The sequence below is a fragment of the Xiphophorus maculatus genome, chromosome 23 (assembly GCF_002775205.1).
Source record: "Xiphophorus maculatus strain JP 163 A chromosome 23, X_maculatus-5.0-male, whole genome shotgun sequence".
Classification (NCBI taxonomy): domain Eukaryota; kingdom Metazoa; phylum Chordata; class Actinopteri; order Cyprinodontiformes; family Poeciliidae; genus Xiphophorus; species Xiphophorus maculatus.
The window spans coordinates 6,080,580-6,099,138 of record NC_036465.1 but is presented as its reverse complement, the minus strand read 5'-3'; the positions used below and the strand labels follow the sequence as shown (position 1 = coordinate 6,099,138).

The 18,559-nt window shown below is 36.6% G+C and overlaps 2 protein-coding genes across 2 annotated transcripts in view; one reads left to right on the top strand and one right to left on the bottom strand.

Annotated features, from left to right (window-relative positions):
- Positions 1 to 1,651: 1,651 nt before the first annotated feature.
- On the bottom strand, positions 1,652 to 4,881 carry atox1 (antioxidant 1 copper chaperone). Its single transcript, XM_005808620.3, has 4 exons — positions 4,718 to 4,881; positions 3,917 to 3,992; positions 2,664 to 2,814; positions 1,652 to 2,468 (listed from the first exon to the last, which is right to left on the bottom strand). Exons 1-3 carry the CDS (start codon positions 4,721 to 4,723, stop codon positions 2,690 to 2,692), a joined length of 207 nt encoding a protein of 68 aa, XP_005808677.1. The 5' UTR covers positions 4,724 to 4,881; the 3' UTR covers positions 1,652 to 2,468; positions 2,664 to 2,689.
- Positions 4,882 to 5,720: 839 nt separating this feature from the next.
- Positions 5,721 to 18,559, top strand: part of LOC102228387 (proton-coupled amino acid transporter 1-like) — a 38,200-nt gene continuing 25,361 nt past the window's right edge. Inside the window, exons 1-8 of the mRNA XM_005808632.3 lie at positions 5,721 to 5,915; positions 8,927 to 9,064; positions 11,153 to 11,267; positions 11,352 to 11,442; positions 13,114 to 13,202; positions 14,292 to 14,381; positions 15,041 to 15,125; positions 16,356 to 16,583. Of these exons, the coding sequence (XP_005808689.1) occupies positions 9,031 to 9,064; positions 11,153 to 11,267; positions 11,352 to 11,442; positions 13,114 to 13,202; positions 14,292 to 14,381; positions 15,041 to 15,125; positions 16,356 to 16,583 (732 nt within the window). The 5' untranslated portion in view covers positions 5,721 to 5,915; positions 8,927 to 9,030. The remainder of the gene's footprint in view (positions 5,916 to 8,926; positions 9,065 to 11,152; positions 11,268 to 11,351; positions 11,443 to 13,113; positions 13,203 to 14,291; positions 14,382 to 15,040; positions 15,126 to 16,355; positions 16,584 to 18,559) is intronic.

Sequence of the window (18,559 nt, the reverse complement as noted above, 5' to 3'; positions counted from 1 at the left end):
GTGGTTGGTTCAGACTGAGGCCAGCCAGGGACTCTTCAGCCACTGCAGCCTCTACAAAGGATTCAACATGTTCACCATATTTCCACAAAGGCTGAGCAAGCATCAATTATACAGTATTATCTGTTTGTAGACGTCAGGCCTCAGTAAAACATTTTGTAATGACTGTAAACAGGAGATGGTCTGTTTAAATTATCATTCATTTTTCATACAATTTCACAATGGCTGTCGTACGTCATCAGGCTCTTTTTCAGCAAAAAAAAAAAAAAAAGACCTGGAAGTAAAACAGCAAGCAGGATCAGTTCAGTCATTTAAAATCACCTGAAAATAATTCAGAAAGCATTTAGAGGGTTATCGTTATGTTTTTATCCAGTGATGAGACATCTCAGAATCAAATGGCAAACTCAACTATGGCAGGCCTGGGACCTCGAGATGCTAAAGAACAGAAGTGCAGCATGGACTTTATTTATTAATTTCAGCATTAATTGTGTGTGAAATACTTACAAGATGTGCTTGGTATAAAGCAGCTTAAAATGTCTAGCACACTAAATATCCAGTGCCTTCCAAAAAACCAAACAAACAAAAATCCCTCAAGTCCGTCCTTGAATTTTTCACACTTTTCCACATTACAACCATAAACTTTAATGAACTTTATAAAAACCTCTGAAAGAGGTCCTGATAAGCAATATTAATGCTTTCAAAAAAAAGAAAACAGTTAAAATAGTGACAAAGAGAAGGAAATCCACCTCTGCCAGGTGCACACATAAAAAAAACACACACACACAAAACACATATCTTATTGCTTTTTAAGGTTACACCCTCTAATCCGTTCTTTTCCTTGGCTGTCTGTGCAAACAGCATGATCATCTATAGCAGAACCATACAGTACTGCACTTTATTTGGACTTTTATTCTTCTGCTGAATCCTTCATCAGTGCTGATATTGTCTTTTATGAAAAGGCCTGGATCTGGATTTGATCCAGATCCCCGTTCATCCTGTCTATGGACACCATGGTTGGATCTTCTGTATTACCCTTTCATATTGAGTGGCTCTCACTGAAAAAGGTGCTGTTCAAATTCTTCTATGTGATACATAAATTGCAATATTTGTAGTGGGATCTAAACCATTCTATGGCTTATTTTTTAAATTTAGGATACTGTATCTTCCACATATAAACTTCCATATTAATGTGATATATACAGACATTAGCTTAGAGGTGTTAAATAATGCAGCTTATCTTGAAAGAATCAAGTTAACATGTTTCACAGGATTTTATGAATTTGTTTTATGAATTTGGCAAACCTCTGGATTGATTTATATAGAACACTGGTTTCCCTCCGCAACCAATCTCTGTCCACTTCAGAAAAACTCAAACATCTGAAGTGGGAGGCATTCTTTCATTAAAACATTTTCCACACTTGAAGCATATTTGTCCCACAGTGCCTCCTGGTGGTTGAAATGTAGATTCAAGATGACACCTTAGCTTGATAAACGTCTCCTAAGGTTAGGTTCAGTGCAAACATAATGAAAAAATCATAAAATTAAAACAACTCAAACTGTATGTAAATGGCAGCATGTCTGTCCTGAAAAAATCTGAGAAAACTGCTTTCACGCCAAGAGTAGTGGCTGGCATAGATCTAATAAAATACAGGGACAGGTTTGACACATAATTGATTTTATTTCCATTGTGCGTGAATATGACAGTCTGAGAATCAAATTTATTTACTTCGGGAGAAGGAAGGTGGTAATATAAACACAGATACACAAATGCCAGTAATCGAATCTACATGATTATGATTTATACAATGTCTGATGACTTGTAGTGTAAAAAAGTGGTAGTCCTTAAACGGTAAAACATGGTTATCTTTCCACCCCAAATTATAACTAAAGATATTATCCACGAAGCAGTGTCGGATAACATTTGCTGTCAATAATACTGAGTCAACGTAAAAGCAAAAGGAGCAACAGTTCATTTTATTTAAAACGCTTACAGGGAATGTTCTTGAACTGCTCTGAAGGAAGACTATCTGGATCGTTTAACAGGTTTAAGAGAATGTTCACCACAAACAGTAACAGACATTCTTTAAGCTTCAACTGAAAGTCTTCCAAACTGCAGGGGGCGTCCCACTCTGGCTCTTACACTAAGGCCCAAAACACAACGTGAAAATTATAGCAAATTGGATAAAGAACAGGATTTCAAATACAAAATTTTATACCACCGCAAAAACATCCAACAATCAATCCAGGACAGAAATTAGAAGTTTTTTTCCCAAACCTAAATGCATGACAGCATCCTCCACCAAGAGCTATTTGCCAACTGTCAACTTGAAATGAGGGGGCTCAATCTGAGAGAGTTTGCCTCCCAGGTCAATTTCCAAGCATATGGGTTGATGAGGCGTGGCATCTTTGGGGTCTCCTGGTAATTGATTTCAAGTCTAGCTTAATTCTTCACTTTACAGCAGCAGGGTTTCCTAAAACAAAACATAATTCAACATTTCACCTTTAAGTAATGAATACAGTTTAAACAGTTTCACAAACATTAAATGTATGCAGATTTTTTGCAGACTATGTTTTAATTCACAAACGCATCAAGAAAAAGCTAAAGGTCTTTACAGCAATCATTAACATGAACATGGACTTTAACTCTATTGTCAGCATAGTGTCACCTGTTAAACAGAGGAAGCAGACTTCTTCATTTAGTGCCGTTATACTTGACTTCCTTTCCACATTTCTTCAGCGTCTCCATGAGAACATCCACATCCTTGTCTGACTCAATCCAAACCAGCTTCTTGGGCAGGTCGATCTCAAACTTCACATCTGAGAGCCGAAAACAGAAGTAGAAACATTGTTCATTCAACTGACTGGAAACAAACAGAAATTCTTCTTTACATCTGCTTCTCTTTCTAATATGGATGAAAGATTTTTCAGCTCTCTTTGACCTGACTGTGAAGGAGGTTTTGAAGAATAGATTTTCTTTATTTTGTTGAAAAGTCACAGCTTAGAATGTGGGACTGGAACAAAATTGAAAAATGGAACTGAAATTTGGCTTCTAAGCAATTTAATGACCAAGTCAAATAAAAGTGAAACAAACAAGCTGTTCAGCATCAGGTGACCGACCGGCTGAGTCAACACTAGGAGCAAAGAAGTCACGAGTGGAAGCAATACAAGCTGCCTGTAAGCATTTCTTGATCTGTCTCTGGCATGCAGTGTTAAAGACCCGTTTGCATTGATATGAATTACCTTCTCACAAAACTCAAATTAGGATTTGTTTGCACAGAACTGTAAGTTGTCATAAAAAGTGAAAATTAATTTGTAGAAAATAAATAAGAAAAAAGATGTTACATAGAATAAGACAGCAACAACTTTCAATGAATCTTTAATATTGCTATGAAGAAACTTTGGCACAATCTGGTCTGCAGAATCATTCTTAATTGGAGAGTTTTCAAGCATGAATGGCTTGTGATTAATGCTACAATGTTTAAATAAGATTTAAATCCAGACTTTGACTAGGCCACTCAAAAATTATAATGGCTTTCATCCATTCTGAAGGGGGCATTCCAGAGTGTTTTATATCATTGTCATCCTGCATAACCATTGCAATTATATTTTCACACAAAGTCAATCATAGAACATATCCCTAACACTATTCCCTGTTTAGACGTAATGCTTTGTCATTTCTGTCTTCTTTGTTTCTTCTCCTATTGTAACCAATTCTGTGTCTTTTGATGTTATCAGTTTTTTATTTTCCTTTTCATCTCCTGTGAAACACAAACTTCCTGCACAACATTTTTAACATCGATATTATTTGTAAATGTGTGCATTTTGTGCAGTGGATGACTGCCAAAAAAATTAGAAGGAATGAGAGGAGAAACCAGAAATGAAAGTTTAACAGAAGATGACAGAGATGTGTCGGTCTTACCTCCAAGCTTGTTGAGGATTCTAGTAACAGCTCCAGAGCACCCTTCACAGGTCATCGCCACCTCAAACTCGTGCTTCTGTGACAGACAGAGGATTTATTTAGCTGTAAATTTAAAATTTCATGATGAATAGAAAACTACTGCAATAGAGTCTGAGAAAAATATTCTAAGATTGAAATGTAGCAATTTTCAGCAAGAGGTTAAGGAAATTTCTTTCGAAGTACAACTGAATTTCTAGATTATATTGACTCTTTGATATTGTTTTAATTCGTTGAGAAGTACATTTGTGGTTCTTTAAAAACAGGTTAATGATTAATTAAAAGTCTAATGAGAAGATGAAGTAAAAAAAGTTACCATTGTGGCTAGTATATGCATTTTATTTTATAAGAAGAGTAAAACTGATCTGATTGGAGGGGGGGATCGGACATTCCTGAAGTAAGCAATGCAAAATAGAACAAAGCTTAAAAATACAAATGTTTTCAATTATACTGGTCCAGACATGAAAATATTTACAGCAAAATCCAAAAATTCCTAGACATTATAGCAGCCCAGTTCCCCTTATATGAACCAACTACAACCCAGAATATCATCTGTTGTGATGACGGCAATTCTTAATCATACTTAATGCTAAACGAACTGGCTTATTATTTTTAATGGTTGTTACATAACCCGTGACTAATAAACGGTCCAGCTGGGGGACGTATGGAGTCTTAGTTTGTTGAAGGCTAAACTAAAAGCATTTGCCACGTAGTAAAGCTAAAACACGTCCAGGAACAAGCTGAAATTACTTAAAAGTAACTCACAGTCATATTGTCAGTGACGTTTCGCGCTTAGCGAGCTGACCAACTCCGGGTTTTTTATTTTTATCAACTTGGAAATGTCGCCAAAGAGTACAAAAACCTGAAAAACAGGATACTACCTGTAGGATTGACTACTTTCAAGCTAACTATAGCAGCATAACAGGATATCCGGTATTGAAAGGGCGTAAAGTAATAAAAGACAATGTACTATGAAAGATTTTGGTTTGCTTATATAAAAAAATAAATGTATGTTAAATTTTTTAAACATATGTTCACATGTTCATATGCCAACATTACGTGTTGGCATATGAAGTTCAAGCAAACATCCTAAATTAAATAAAACAACGTGACGTAAAGCTACACACTTCCGGTTTGCCACAGTTTCATTTTATTTTGAAAAACTTGACGGAAACCATTCAGTTATGTAAAATAAATAATATTTGTCCAACATTTCTGGCCAAAATCATTAAAGTTTTGATTTTGTATCATGGTCTTAAACTAGTATCTCTTTTAGGCACTTTGGGTTAATGGTTCGCCTTAAAATTGTTTTTAAATTCTCACTGACCATCATCCTAACCGTGTCTCTCTCCTAACCGCTTTTATTTTTCAAAATAAAAGCTTTTTAATATGACGTTGCAATAACATTAAAAACGATTATTATTATTATTATTATTGTTATTATTTTTATTATTATTGTTATTATTATTATCCATCCCAATGTACCCGGTTCTCCCTCTCTTCAGCGGTCAAAACCAGGAACTTCTTGTTGCTTTGGATATTAAAAAAAGTATTTTTCTTTAATCGAAACATTTGCAAAAACCAAACAAACAAAAATCAAATGCAGTGCAAACTCTGTAACATTTATTTATTTAGCTAGTTGTGCCAAAATCTGCTAATATTATAGGCATAATTTTCGTTTCCCTCACATGATAAGAAACCGTCCTTATTTTACGGGAGAGGTTTCCGACTCTGTAGCAACAAAACGTGGAACGTCGTTGGTTGCGTCTGCCGGGACTCGTGTCATGTGACCTCACGGCTGTTTGTTAAATAGGACCGACTCTAATTTGCAATCTGTGTACAGCACCTCGGCCAGCGCTCCTTTTCAGCAGTGATAAGAGCGTAGGAGCTCCTGCGGTCAGGTCATCCAGATAAAGACTGAAGCAGGAAAGCAGAGGGACGGTGGCCGAGATATATCATTAAGGTATGCCGGTGTGTTATGATGACCCGCGCTGCTGTTTGCGAACTCAAAGATGGCATCGAAACCTTCAGCTAATGTTGGCTAACGCTATCTGGTTGCGGTACATCAGTTTAGTCCCTCTTTAACTTCTTGATGTTTTATTAAGTGACAATATCTGAAGCTGGTAATTCAGTGTATCTTATATTTAAGTGTACATCCCACCCTGGAGACTTCCTAGCTTTGTATTACCCCGGTACCTTTAGCCCGGGGCAGTTCGTTGTCTCAAAACACGATTCACCTGATCGTTTCCCCGGTTATCAGCTTCATGTCCGCTTTGACAACCTGCACGTCTTCCTGACCAAAGATTACCGGCAATATTGAAAGGATTACCGCGTTAATCTGCATACGGTCTGCAGCTTGTATGTCTGCTTGTTCTCATCAAAGGAGAACGAACTACTTTCACTGGAAAATGCTTCCGACTGGAAATGAAGTCTTACACTTGGACAAAGTTGCTGTGGTTTGGCCGCACCCTAATCTGACAGAGTTATCTGTTTTAAGAGTGGGCTATAGTTTCTCTTTTTATTTTGGGACGTTTGACTGCAAAGATCAGTGTTTTCACTCTTTTTGGGTGGATTAATGCACCCAACAAGGTACGTTCTTAGTCATTTGACTAATTTGAGTCGTGTGACTTTCAGGAAGCAGGATGATCTTCAATAAAAATAAGACTGTATCATGGAAAACGTTAAACAACATGAAAATCAAAATGTCCAACATGATTGTATTACTGTTATTATAAAATAAAAACAGCAATTCAACATTGATGATTTCATCAATTTTATAATTGTTGTATAATGTTATGTATACCATTTAGTCATTTTTATTTTCATTCTATCCATAAATGTAGGATAAGTACTCTGCTAAGTAGCAGACTGCGTTTAACTTCCCAAATAGTTTTTCAAACTTTGCCTTAAGACAATGGTCTCAAACTCCAGTCCTGGAGGGCCGCAGTCCTGCAACTTTTAGATGTGCCTCTGCTGCACCACACCTGAATAGAATAATTAGGTCATTAGCAAGGCTCTGGAGATCTGATCTACACAAGGAGGAGGTAATTAAGCCATTTCATTCCAGTGTTTTGTACCTGTGGCACATCTAAAAACTGTAGGCCCTCGAGGACTGGAGTTTGAGACCCCTGCCTTACGACGAGTAATGGATGGCCTCCACACAGCATGATTCTGCCGTCACTTCTTTTAGTTTCCACTTAATCCACTGCTTTTTGCAATCATAAAACCTACAAGCTTTTACAAATTTTGATCTTGTAAGCAAGAACTAAAATTGTTATTGCAATCAGGAACAAGCAATATTGTAGGGGTTTGAAACTTCTACTTTTTAAAATGTCAGTATATTGTTTTTAAAGAGAAACGCCTACATAGATAGAAGATAAGAAATAGATTTGTTTTATCATTCACTAATGATCTGATGGTGTTTTTCCTATAACCTGGGTTATGGAGTCTTCTAAAATCAGTAAAATCATTTAAAAATAAAAAAAGGTTTTAACGCTACATTTCCATCTCCCTGGAATTTTAAATTCTATTTTTATTTCACGCAGGATTGTTTTTATACATTCTGTCATGCACATACAGACTTGCCATACCAGGGTCCTTGACAGCTTCTTAGCTGCAACTTTAGCTGCATCTCATTTCCAGCACAACTGAATAATGGCTGAATTCCCTCACCAGTATGTTCTTCACCTCTTTTAACCAGCCATTCATTTAATGCGTGTGTTGGAGAAGGGATGCATGTAAAAGTTGCTGTATAGCTGCACTTAAGTAGACTTTAGCTTAGAAAATACTGTTTTGTTACACAGGAAGTTGTGGTTTAAAACTTTCTGTTTGTTCCTGATTTCTTAACAGTTCAGCTCACTAAATATGTAGACGGGTTGTTTCCTAAACCTTTTGACTTTTTTGCAGCTATTAGCAGACAGGTGCACAGCAAAGTCTTCAAACAAAGTCCTGTTTAATTATACAGCAGATGCCAAACGGGATCTGTTTGAATTTCCGTCCATTGTGCTCGTCTTGCATAACATCTGGGTTTATTTGGCCTGGATCCTCCCTGATAGTGACTATAGGAGCCTTAAAGATGGGAGAGGCACTTCGAGATTAGCTCTCTATTTCAGTGGATCAGATAAATTCAATGCAATTGGTGCCTGGTAGGAGGGTATTTTTCTTTGCTATTTGGGCCAAAATGTGAGAAATATTGGACCTGCTTGAACAGGTGCAAGCTTTGTTTCCATTCAAAAAAGAAAAAAATAAAAGTTTTGCATGAAATCTACTAAAACACACGTAATATTTCTATTTTCATTGTGCTTTAATAACTGGAAAAGTGCAGGTTATTTTGATTTTACCTGCAGATGAAAAATAATTAGAATTCAGTACAACAGTGGAATTTTTGAAGCACTTCTTTGTCAATTTGTGTTATATTTACCGAGATCAATACTTCCTTAGCATTTCACTGTTTTTCTCTGCTTCAAGAAACAAAAATAGTGAAAGGTTATAATTTACTGTGTAGGTGTTTTTCTCTTTTTAATCATGTTCTGTTTACATATATTGAGTCTGTTCTGTTCCAGACACATTCTGTTCAGTCAAGTTTTTTTCTCCACAGAAACATTTAAATATTGAATAAGGACTGTCATGGTCAGGTCAGGTGCTGAGCTCAGCATTCTGACGACAACAGTTCTGGCATAAAGAAGCATGTGAGGTCCACACTCACGTTCTGTTTACATGTTCAGTTCTGACAGGAAGACGTCAGAAACTTTGTTCTAATTATTAAGAAGTTCTTTTAATTCATAGTATAGAATTTTGGAGTTTTTTAGACTTTTGAAAAGTAGGACTTTTATATTTTTTCCACTGTTTTTGCATCCTTTCTAAGCTGCAGTTATTAATGCAACATTTTACACAATCTGCCTTTGCGCTGGAACTCCTTCGTGTTTTCCTGGAGTTGCTGCATCTAACAGCACAATCATCGCCATGTTTTCACAGTTAGAAGCTGTCGATGCTGAGCCGTTTATCTTTGCTGCATCGGGATCTGTGAGGCTGGGAGAAACGACACCCGTGCACCCGCGAGCGCCACCCGACCCACCAAGATGGCATCCAGCGATGTGGATGGCAGAGCAGACGGTAGGAAATATGTAATCAAGATCATAAAACTTGGAAGGTAAAATATTCTTTCTGTTGTTGCAGTATGAGACAGAATGAACTTGGTCGCAGACAGATTACATGTAATCCCACTGAATCATCAAAGCAGCTTTTATTTCATTTATGAGATGAGAGGTCTGATGGCCTGGCTGGCTGGCTTGTGTCTTCTTCGGCAGGAGGTCACAAACATTTGTTTCATTATTACTTGTGTATCTCAGTGAATTATCTTCAATAGATAATTTATTTAAAAAACTTGAATTTTTAGCATGCTATGTTATCACAAAATATCGTGATAAAATTCTAAGTCCATGTCGCTCACCCATTTTACCATACTTTTTCCTTCCACTTAACCTTTCTTGAAAATATCGTGACACAGCACTTTGAGAACAGACACCTTCTTTAGCAATGGCATTTTGTAGTTTAGAGTCATGTGGATGGTGTTGGTGAGTCTTTGTTGAACAGTCTCGTTATTAGCCTTCCCCATCACATAACATTTTTTTATATTAAATACGCTTTTTAATGCTCCAATGTGGTAAATACAATTTTTCTGAATTTTAGCTTGTCATTACCAATAAGAATGACAAAGACAAATGGAGCATTTTAGGTTTGCATGTTTATTAATGATTAAAGACTCAGCATCTGGTCAGTGTTGTAGATTAAATCTCTCAGTGAAACATTTCTTCCTTTGCTGTTCTGGCATAAGTTACATGAGAGTTAGGCCTAAAATGTTTCTAGTAGGATGCCTCCAAAAAGAATCTTTTTTTTTCATTCTATATTAATTTAACTCAAAACTTTTTGAGAAAAAATGCAACTTTTGATCTTGATGCAAATTTTATACACCACCTTTTGTAAGGCAGTAAACTTAATTTACTCATTTCAGACCACTGACTATTCTTGTTGTGCCAGAGTCACGAGTATCAACGTTGCTGTCTTAATAAACAGGTTTCTGACTGGATGGATCTTTTAAAGATGGGCCTTCCTTTCATTTTAAAGTCCGTCTTCACACTGAGATGACGCATTCTTTGTTCCAATATAGCTAATGAACTGTACTGATTTTCTGGAGTCTAGCTGCTGCTGCGGTGACCCGTTTGGTGTTTTTATTGAAAATATGTCGGCAGGCATGCATCAGTCTGCAGCTGCAGAGCTTCGTATCGTTGTTCGTTTTCATCACGACCAAACAAAGTCTTCTGTTTCTTGTTCATTAGAGTCAGCTGCCCTCCAAAAGGACTGGAATCTCTGCATTAAACTGGTTTCTGATGAAGTCATGAGGTTTCAGTTTATCTATTTTTATGAGCACTGACCTCAGTGCACACTTGATATCAAACAAATGAGGTGATAAACTTTCAGCAGAATGAATGTGTCTGTATTTCCTTTGCATGTTCAGTGTCTAAAAGTATATTCAGTTTTGAATTGAAACGTTTGTGTGGGATGTCTTGTGAATCCTAAATAGTATGGATTATTTCCTGTAACTAGGTTTGACACATGACTTCTCTAATATGAAAGTTGTTTGTGGTGAACCAGCTCATGCTGCAAGCAAGACCTCGACGCAGTTGGACGTAAAGATGTGAAGAAACATGGAATATATTTCTGTTAAAGATCAATAAAGATTTGTGCAAAAGTTTACATACACCCCATCATTGTCATGAATGTCTGATTGTTGGGAGAAGTGATCAACTTGCTTAGCAACATTTCAGCAACTAATGGATTTAATTTTGTGCTTGTAATTTATGTATTTAGCATTTACTAAAATTGATTGATGTATGTTATCAATTAGTCATAAAAAAAGCAACAAATTAAAAGCCTGAAACTAATAACTTTCATTCCCATTATGTGCAGATGGAAATGTTCACACAGACCTTATTTTTTAGCTTCACACACTTAACACAAACTGTGTGATTTACATGCAAAAGGGAGTAATTTAAGAATAGAATAAGAAAAATATAATAGTGTTACGTGTTGGACTTTACACATAACTATGAGTATGAAGTTGACAAACATTTCAATATGTATTTATTTTCTAGAGCTCTAATGTAAATGTCTTTCTCTTCACTTGTTCCCTCCGTGTGGCAGGTTCTCTCTTCTCTGATCAAAACCCATCAGAACTGGACTCTCTGTTTCCATCTAATTCTGAGTCATCCAGACCACAGCGGAACTATGAGCGGATCGGGGGAAGAACAGGAACCTCGTGAGTGAAATGCATTCAAACAGTTCACTAAGAACTGTCATTCAGAACGGCTTCTAAACAGTTTTTTTTTCTGCAATTTTTCAGTTTCTGTCAGACTCTGATCCACCTTCTGAAGGGGAACATCGGTACTGGTCTGCTGGGGCTGCCTCTGGCTGTGAAAAATGCCGGACTGGTGGTAAGCACAAAGATGCTATTGTTCAGTCGTTCCAGGTAAAACCTGGCCTTTAAAAATTAGATTCTGCTTGCGTCCCTTTCAGCTGGATGAAAGACAGAGACGCAGCAGCGGCACTTTTCAGACTTTCAGAGGCACCTGGTATCAAAACAAAACATCTACAAGTTGCAAATTGTGGTCAGTGTAATAAGAAATCTTGCTTGTGCAACAAGTAAAGAGAATTGTTGTTCTTTGAATTGTTGACTTAGTCATGATGCTGTATATGATTTGTTCGTCCTGGTGGTGTTTGATCACATAAGCTGTTTTAGTATGGGTAAATGCCAACTGTATTATTTTATCCATTAACTTTTTCTGTTTTGGTCGTCTGAATGTAAAAAGCACATTTTTTTTATATCAGAGTTTGTGTTTCAAAGCTCTATGAGCTACTTTTATAGGGTCCTGAAACATCATTGTCACAATGCTTCAGAAAACTCATCTGTCCTGTGCTAATGGATAATTTTAAAGTATGAATTGTATGCCTGCTACAAAACTCTGGCTTCTTGGGAAAATATTGCAGCTCTTTTTCTCTTTTCCTACAATAAGTGGTTTAAAAAAAGTTTTTAACAATTCAAACTTGTTCATTCACATAGTATGCTGAACTACTGTAAGTTTCTTGTTTAGGACAGTGGAGTTAAGTTCCCAGAGCATATTGAGTCTACCCTTCAATCATCTAACTTGTATGCTTTTAAGCACAGTGTGTGTAAGTGGCTTCCTTGTTAAAATAAACCACGCCTAAACTTCTCATGTTCTGGCTTTGTTGAAGATGAGATGAGGCTGAGCAGGACTGATCATGTTTCAGCTCTCCAGATTTCAAGTCTGTTAAATTCCTGTCTGCATCTTGAACATGAGCTTTTGAAATTCTGAATGGTTTCCACATAGACTTTCCTTAATGTTAAGTTTTGTTTAGATTTTAGATCTACACATTTAAGTTTGTGTTTACAGTTTGTGATACAGTTAAGTATCACTTAACTCGCAGTAAGGACCTACGAGAATATACAAGACTTCTAGCCTGGGTTGTTTTTACATGGAGTTTGCATGTTCTCAGTATGCCTTGGTGGGTTCTCTCCTTGTCCAAACACATTACTATTAGCTGAATTTGTTATTTGGTTATTTATTTAATAATAATACTTGCTGTTCAGTGTGTCTGCGCATTCTTAAGAATTAGTAAATTCATGTATTTATTTTTTAAGGCCTTAAAATATCTTAAATTCATTTAAAAAGGTAAGTTGGCCTTTAATTCATTGGTCCTAAATTTTGTTTCGACAGAACTATTTAATCTTGTGTATTCTGAGTATTTTTTTTTTTTCTCACTGGACTTTTCTGTCAGTCAAAAGTTTGAGTTGCACTCAGACATCATCATTTCATTCTGTGACTCCTAACAGTTCAGGCTACCGCTAACTCATTGCTAACATACCCTTTCTAGATAGTTAGAAAAAACTAGCTAGGTATTTAACTTTTTGCGTCTTTCATGGATAAGTGTAAATCTATTGGCGGTTAGCTGTACAATGTTTAAATGTTTCTGTGGAGATAAAGATCTTAAATTCCTTTAATAATGGTCTTAAACTAGAATTGGTGAAACCTGCAGAAACCCTGGTTGTTATTATTATTTATGTAGCTCGGTCTTCTTGTTTTCAGCTTGGACCAGTCAGTCTCCTGGTTATGGGAATCATTGCAGTCCACTGCATGAAGCTCCTGGTGAAATGTTCCCACCACCTCAGCGCAAAGTAAGTAAAAAACATATTTCAGCCGCAGGTTAAAAGTCAAATACTGGCGTTTAAAGTTTGCTTACATCAAATATTTGCTTGTGTCAGGTTTTGCACAGGAGGGTGGAGATCAAACGCAATTAATTTAACCCCATAAGTGATTCCACTTAATTAAATATGTGCACACCTTAAAATGATGTTTGGGTTCCATGCTCAACTCAGAGTGCAGCTTTTTTCTCTGTTTAGATTGTGTTAATTTAACTTTCTGGTCACTGTAACTGAAACCTAAAGATGCATTTCCTCTCTGTATCAATCGTTCAGTTCAGGAGACTCGTTTGGTTCATTGTGTGTTTTGCCAGCTGCCGTAGACAGATTACTTTCCACTAGGTCTCTATTTTCTGCTCAGTAATCAGGAGCCCTTTGGCAGCTTGTCGTGTGCTCTCACACTTTCGTCAACGCTGCCAGACAAATCCCAAACACCATGTATACGCTGAATGTAATCAGCTCGACTAATCAGAAGCTGGGAGTTGTGCTGCTGGTGTTTTTAACATTTCCTGCTGCTGAACCATTAAGTCCCTGGGGGTCCTGTATGTTAGTGAGCTGTTGTGTCTTCACTAGTTTGCAAGCTGCAGCCCATGCTCCCTCTGTTCACCTTTGCGGAGTTCATACAAAGATCTGCTGTAGCTCTGCCACTTGGGTTAAAGGATATTAACTGGATCAGAAACATGAATGAAGACAGTCTTCTAGGAAGTCTAAAAGGAAGTCAGGAAATGCTATCAGTCTGAAATTGCGCAACAACTACGTTCATGGGAACTTGACTCTTCTGTTTTCTTTAACGCAGAGTCATCACTTCCTCTCATAGACACAGAAGGGTCATATCGTTGCAAAAAACTACGTTGTATGATTAAATATTTACCTTTATAAAGGTGGAAAAAGTATTGGTCCATTGGTTTCCATTTCTTGGTTTATTGTTTCCTTCCAAGCCTTCATTTAAAGCTGTGCTGTATTATTGGGTTCATTTCCTGCCAATTGTTCCATACCTTTCAGCTACAGAGCAGCATTTTCTACATTTAGTTTTCACTTTCTTGCTCCATTTGCTGTTTTTCCTAGGTTGAACCGGCCGTCTATGACCTATGGAGAGGTGATGCAGTATGGGATGGAAAACGTGTCATGGCTGAGGAGCCGTTCACGATGGGGAAGGTGAGAGGAAAAACAATCAGTTACGATGTTGATATCTTTACTCAAACCCAGAAAAATATCCCAGGCAAGGTTTTCCTATTAGACAAAAAATAAATGTACTTTCTCATCAGAAAACTTTGATTAAAGTCAGTGAAAATAAAATAATGAAATAAGCAGATGTATGTTGAAAAGAGAGCGCACACACTCTTCTATTCCCTTCTAAAATCTAGGGTTTATTTGTTAGTGCATAATAAAAATGATTTGTTTTAGGCATAAACCTCAGGAGAATTACTATGGTTTCATGGTATTTAAGTATAAAATTTGTAACAAAATGTTGAACATGATGTAAATATAATTACTTTTACTGAAAACAGAAAAGAAGTGGTAGTTCATGCTACTAGAAAAATTAGAATACCTTATTACACTGTTTATTATTTTTATTGTCTTCCAAGGTTTCAGCAAAATCTTATCTTGAAATTTATTTGTAGTTTTAAAGTGTTTTTGCAAAAATAATGTAGTTATTGTCCTTGTGTTTTTGAAGAGTAAAACAAATGTAACAAACTAAATTTAGTTAGTCCAAGCAAAACAAAGATCGTCTAAAGTTGTGAAAGCTTTAAACTTGGTAAATAACAGCTGTTAACATCTGACTGTGTTCTCCTCCTCTGTCTCTTGTTTCTCAGTCGGACGGTGAACTTGTTCCTCATCATCACTCAGATCGGCTTCTGTTGCGTCTACTTCGTTTTCCTTAGTGACAACGTCAAGCAGGTCCTGAACGCTCACACACTTACACACCTTACAACACCTGCTTTTACATTCAGAACTGTCTCTCCTGCTGGTCCCACTTGAGAATATTTGAGGATAATATTTGCCCTGTCGGCATGACATTTCAGGTCACCTTGTCCGCTGATATTAAACCACCTGGACTACTGGATTAGAAAGAGCAGAAATGTAGACATACAGAGCTGGATCTCTTTACTCAGATTCAAAACTTTAGGTTCTCTCGGGTCAAACAAAGACACCTTTACTTAGAATGGAAGTTTACACAGTTTGAAAGGATCTGCAAACAGATCCTATCATTCAAAGGTTATACAAGTTAGAAGGTCAGTAACGGCTATTGGCTTTGCCTTAACAGCAGGATGTGGTGGAAAAACCCAGGAAATGCTGGTTGAATTCCTCTTCAGGTTACAAAGAATGTTCGGATTTTGCATTATAAAACAATAATAATTACAAATATCCTCACACTCTCACTCATTTATGTAATATTTATCCCTTTAGCTTTAACAAATACATTACATTGTCCTCATCAGTAGAAAACATTATAAAACATCTTAATGTGTGCCCATTTTCCTGCTCACATGTTTAGATTTCATCCTGGTTGTTAAGGGATTAACATTCAGTTGAGGAAAATCTGAATGTAATCAAGTAAACTTGTTCAAAGGTCTCAACTTTTTATCTCCTTTTCTCAAAAGCGTGTGATGAAATATGGTCGCCGTGACGTCACAGGAATGAGTTCACCTTTGACTTCTGAACTTTTCACTACAAATCGATTTTTTGTCTGGAATTTTTTTTAACAGTCTTTAGAAATCAATGCTTGATCATTTTGTTAAAATCTTTAGGAACTAGTGAAAAATGCTTCAGTATGATAACCACTGATGTTTCTGATGAAGAAGCATGGTGTTTAATTCTTGTTGTGTGTCTTCTCACCACTAGAGGGTAGCATCCTTTCGTTAATTGTCTAAGAGAGGTACCATTCTTGAAGACATACAATGCAGTTTATATTTTTAGATTAGATTTGGATTGGACTGCCAAAGCATTATTCATCAATAGTTCTTCAGGGTTTGTAGTTTTTCTTTGTTTTTTTTTTTTTTCTGTATTTCTTTGGGAGAAAAGTACAATTATTTGTTCCTGGTTTAACATTTTGCTTTTTGACTTGTTTTTTGTATAGAAGGCATTTCTTTGACTTGTTTTTGAATCACTTTTTGTTTTGTTTCCCAGGTTGTGGAAGCAGCCAATGCCACCACCTTCAGCTGCCAGGTGAACCACACCAACCAGACGAATGTCCTGGTTCCCAGTTTCGACTCCCGGATCTACATGCTCTTCTTCCTGCCCTTCTTCATCCTCCTGGTTTTCACCCCCAACCTGAAGTTCTTGGCTCCCTTATCTCTCCTTGCAAACCTGGTCATGACCCTGAGTCTGGTTCTGATCTACATCTACTCCCTCATGGTAACCACCTCATTTATCTTTTATCTCCCGTTATGATTCATGTAATCTTTATGGCAGCTGACTCTCTGGGCTATGTTTACACATGTGGAAGACAAACAAATCAATCTTAGTTTGAAACGGCATGTGACAGAAAATTCTCACACTGACTCATCTGTGCAGGCGTTGCAGTTGCATCGCCGCTGTAAACGCAGATTGTCAGGAGATGCCAGGATTTGCATATCTTGGCCTCATTTCGGGTTTCTGGTATATGCATTCCCTCGAGTCATGAGGATCAGTGGAGGTTCTGCTGGAAGATGAATCCTTTCAGGACTCTCACAGGACCCAGACATCCTCCACCCATCTGCTTCAGAATGGACTTGATTGTGTCTGTTTAGATTTAAATAACTAGTCTTAAAATAATAGCTGTAGATTAAACTCATTCATTATCTAATACAATTTGTCCCCAAAGACCTTTCAGCTTGAATAGAAGGAAAATTCAAATGATTATTTTAAAGAAAATGTTTTGAGTTTCCTCTCAATTTTCCCTTTGCTGTTAGCAGACCAGATGCTAAAAATGAGATTTTTAATGTTTTCTTTTTCATAAAAGGCATATAAACTGAAAATTTAATTTTTTTCCCTGACCACACACTTAAAAAAAATCTAGAAAAGGTTATGGACATAAGCTTTGATGCAAACAGGTGGGTTTTAAACTTTTTATTTTCTGTTGGATACAAGCTTTACTTTCCTTTAAGCCTCCAGCATATATTTGCTTTTATGATCGTGTAAGTAAAATGATTAAAAAAGGTTAAAGTCTGTAGAAATCTGCATAATTCAGTAAATGCCTTTGTACAAACTTTAATTTATTATTTATTTTGAGATAAAAAGGCATTCCATGCAGAAATATAGTCTATTCACTCTTCATAATCAGATCAATGGTGTCCTGATTTAAACTTTATTTTCAAACTGAAGCACAGAATCAGAAAATGTCATACTTGGAATTGAGGCAACAATTCCAGCAGCTTTGTGTAGATGCGTTTTCACAAGCTGATTTCCAACATGATTATGGAGGAAATATGCCTGTTCAGCTTGCCTCCTTGTCAATTAAATCATTATTTTACTTTTCCAGACTTAAAAAATGTCAAATCTAAGCTAATTTAGAGAGTATGATTATATTATTCCCACATGATGAGAAGAATGTTTTAGTCCATTAGGAGGAAAACTGATGTGCTCTAATCACAGAAATTTAATCTTATTCTTTTATCCTCTATCTGCAAATGTTTTTTTTTTTTTAGTGAAGTCGCAGGAACGTATTGACTGCTGCTTTGAAGGACATTTTGTTCAGTTTTGTTTTCATTCTTATTCTGAAGGTCTCAAAAATAATTATTGTACATCTCTCAGCTGCTCATGTTATGTTTGTTTACTTAAAACTATTCTCTGATTATTTCCCCCTCTCAAATCTGGATCAACCATTTAACCAACATTAAAACGTCCCTCTTTCTGAAAGCTTTCAGTTTCATTCAAATGAAACCTAAGAGCCTAACTTTCTTTGGGAAACAGCCACAAAGTAAATATTGCAGTGATTTAATATCTTGATTCCTAAACAGCAAGATATATCCAGATCAATGAGAATGTCATTAAGTTTGTTGGTGTAGGGGAACGTGGATTTTTTTTTTTCACTCTGCTGGTGCCGATACAATAGTATTCTGTGTGCGATAATATGACTCATCTTTTAGCCTATAGGAAGAAAAGATCAATATTTTTGTGATTGCATTAGAATCAATACTTCAACTTGAACTTTTGTTCATGAAACTTTTCTTCCGAACACAATAAGCTCCCAGTTTTCCGTCTCTCTCCGCTGTCCGGCTTTGTCGTTGCTAAGCCAATTGGATTTTGAGCTTTTTTTTGAATAACAGAACAACCAGTAAAGACAAGAGTCTCCAGATTACATGTTTCCTGGCCTTCGACCATTTCATCATCCTGCTTTGCAGATATATAGT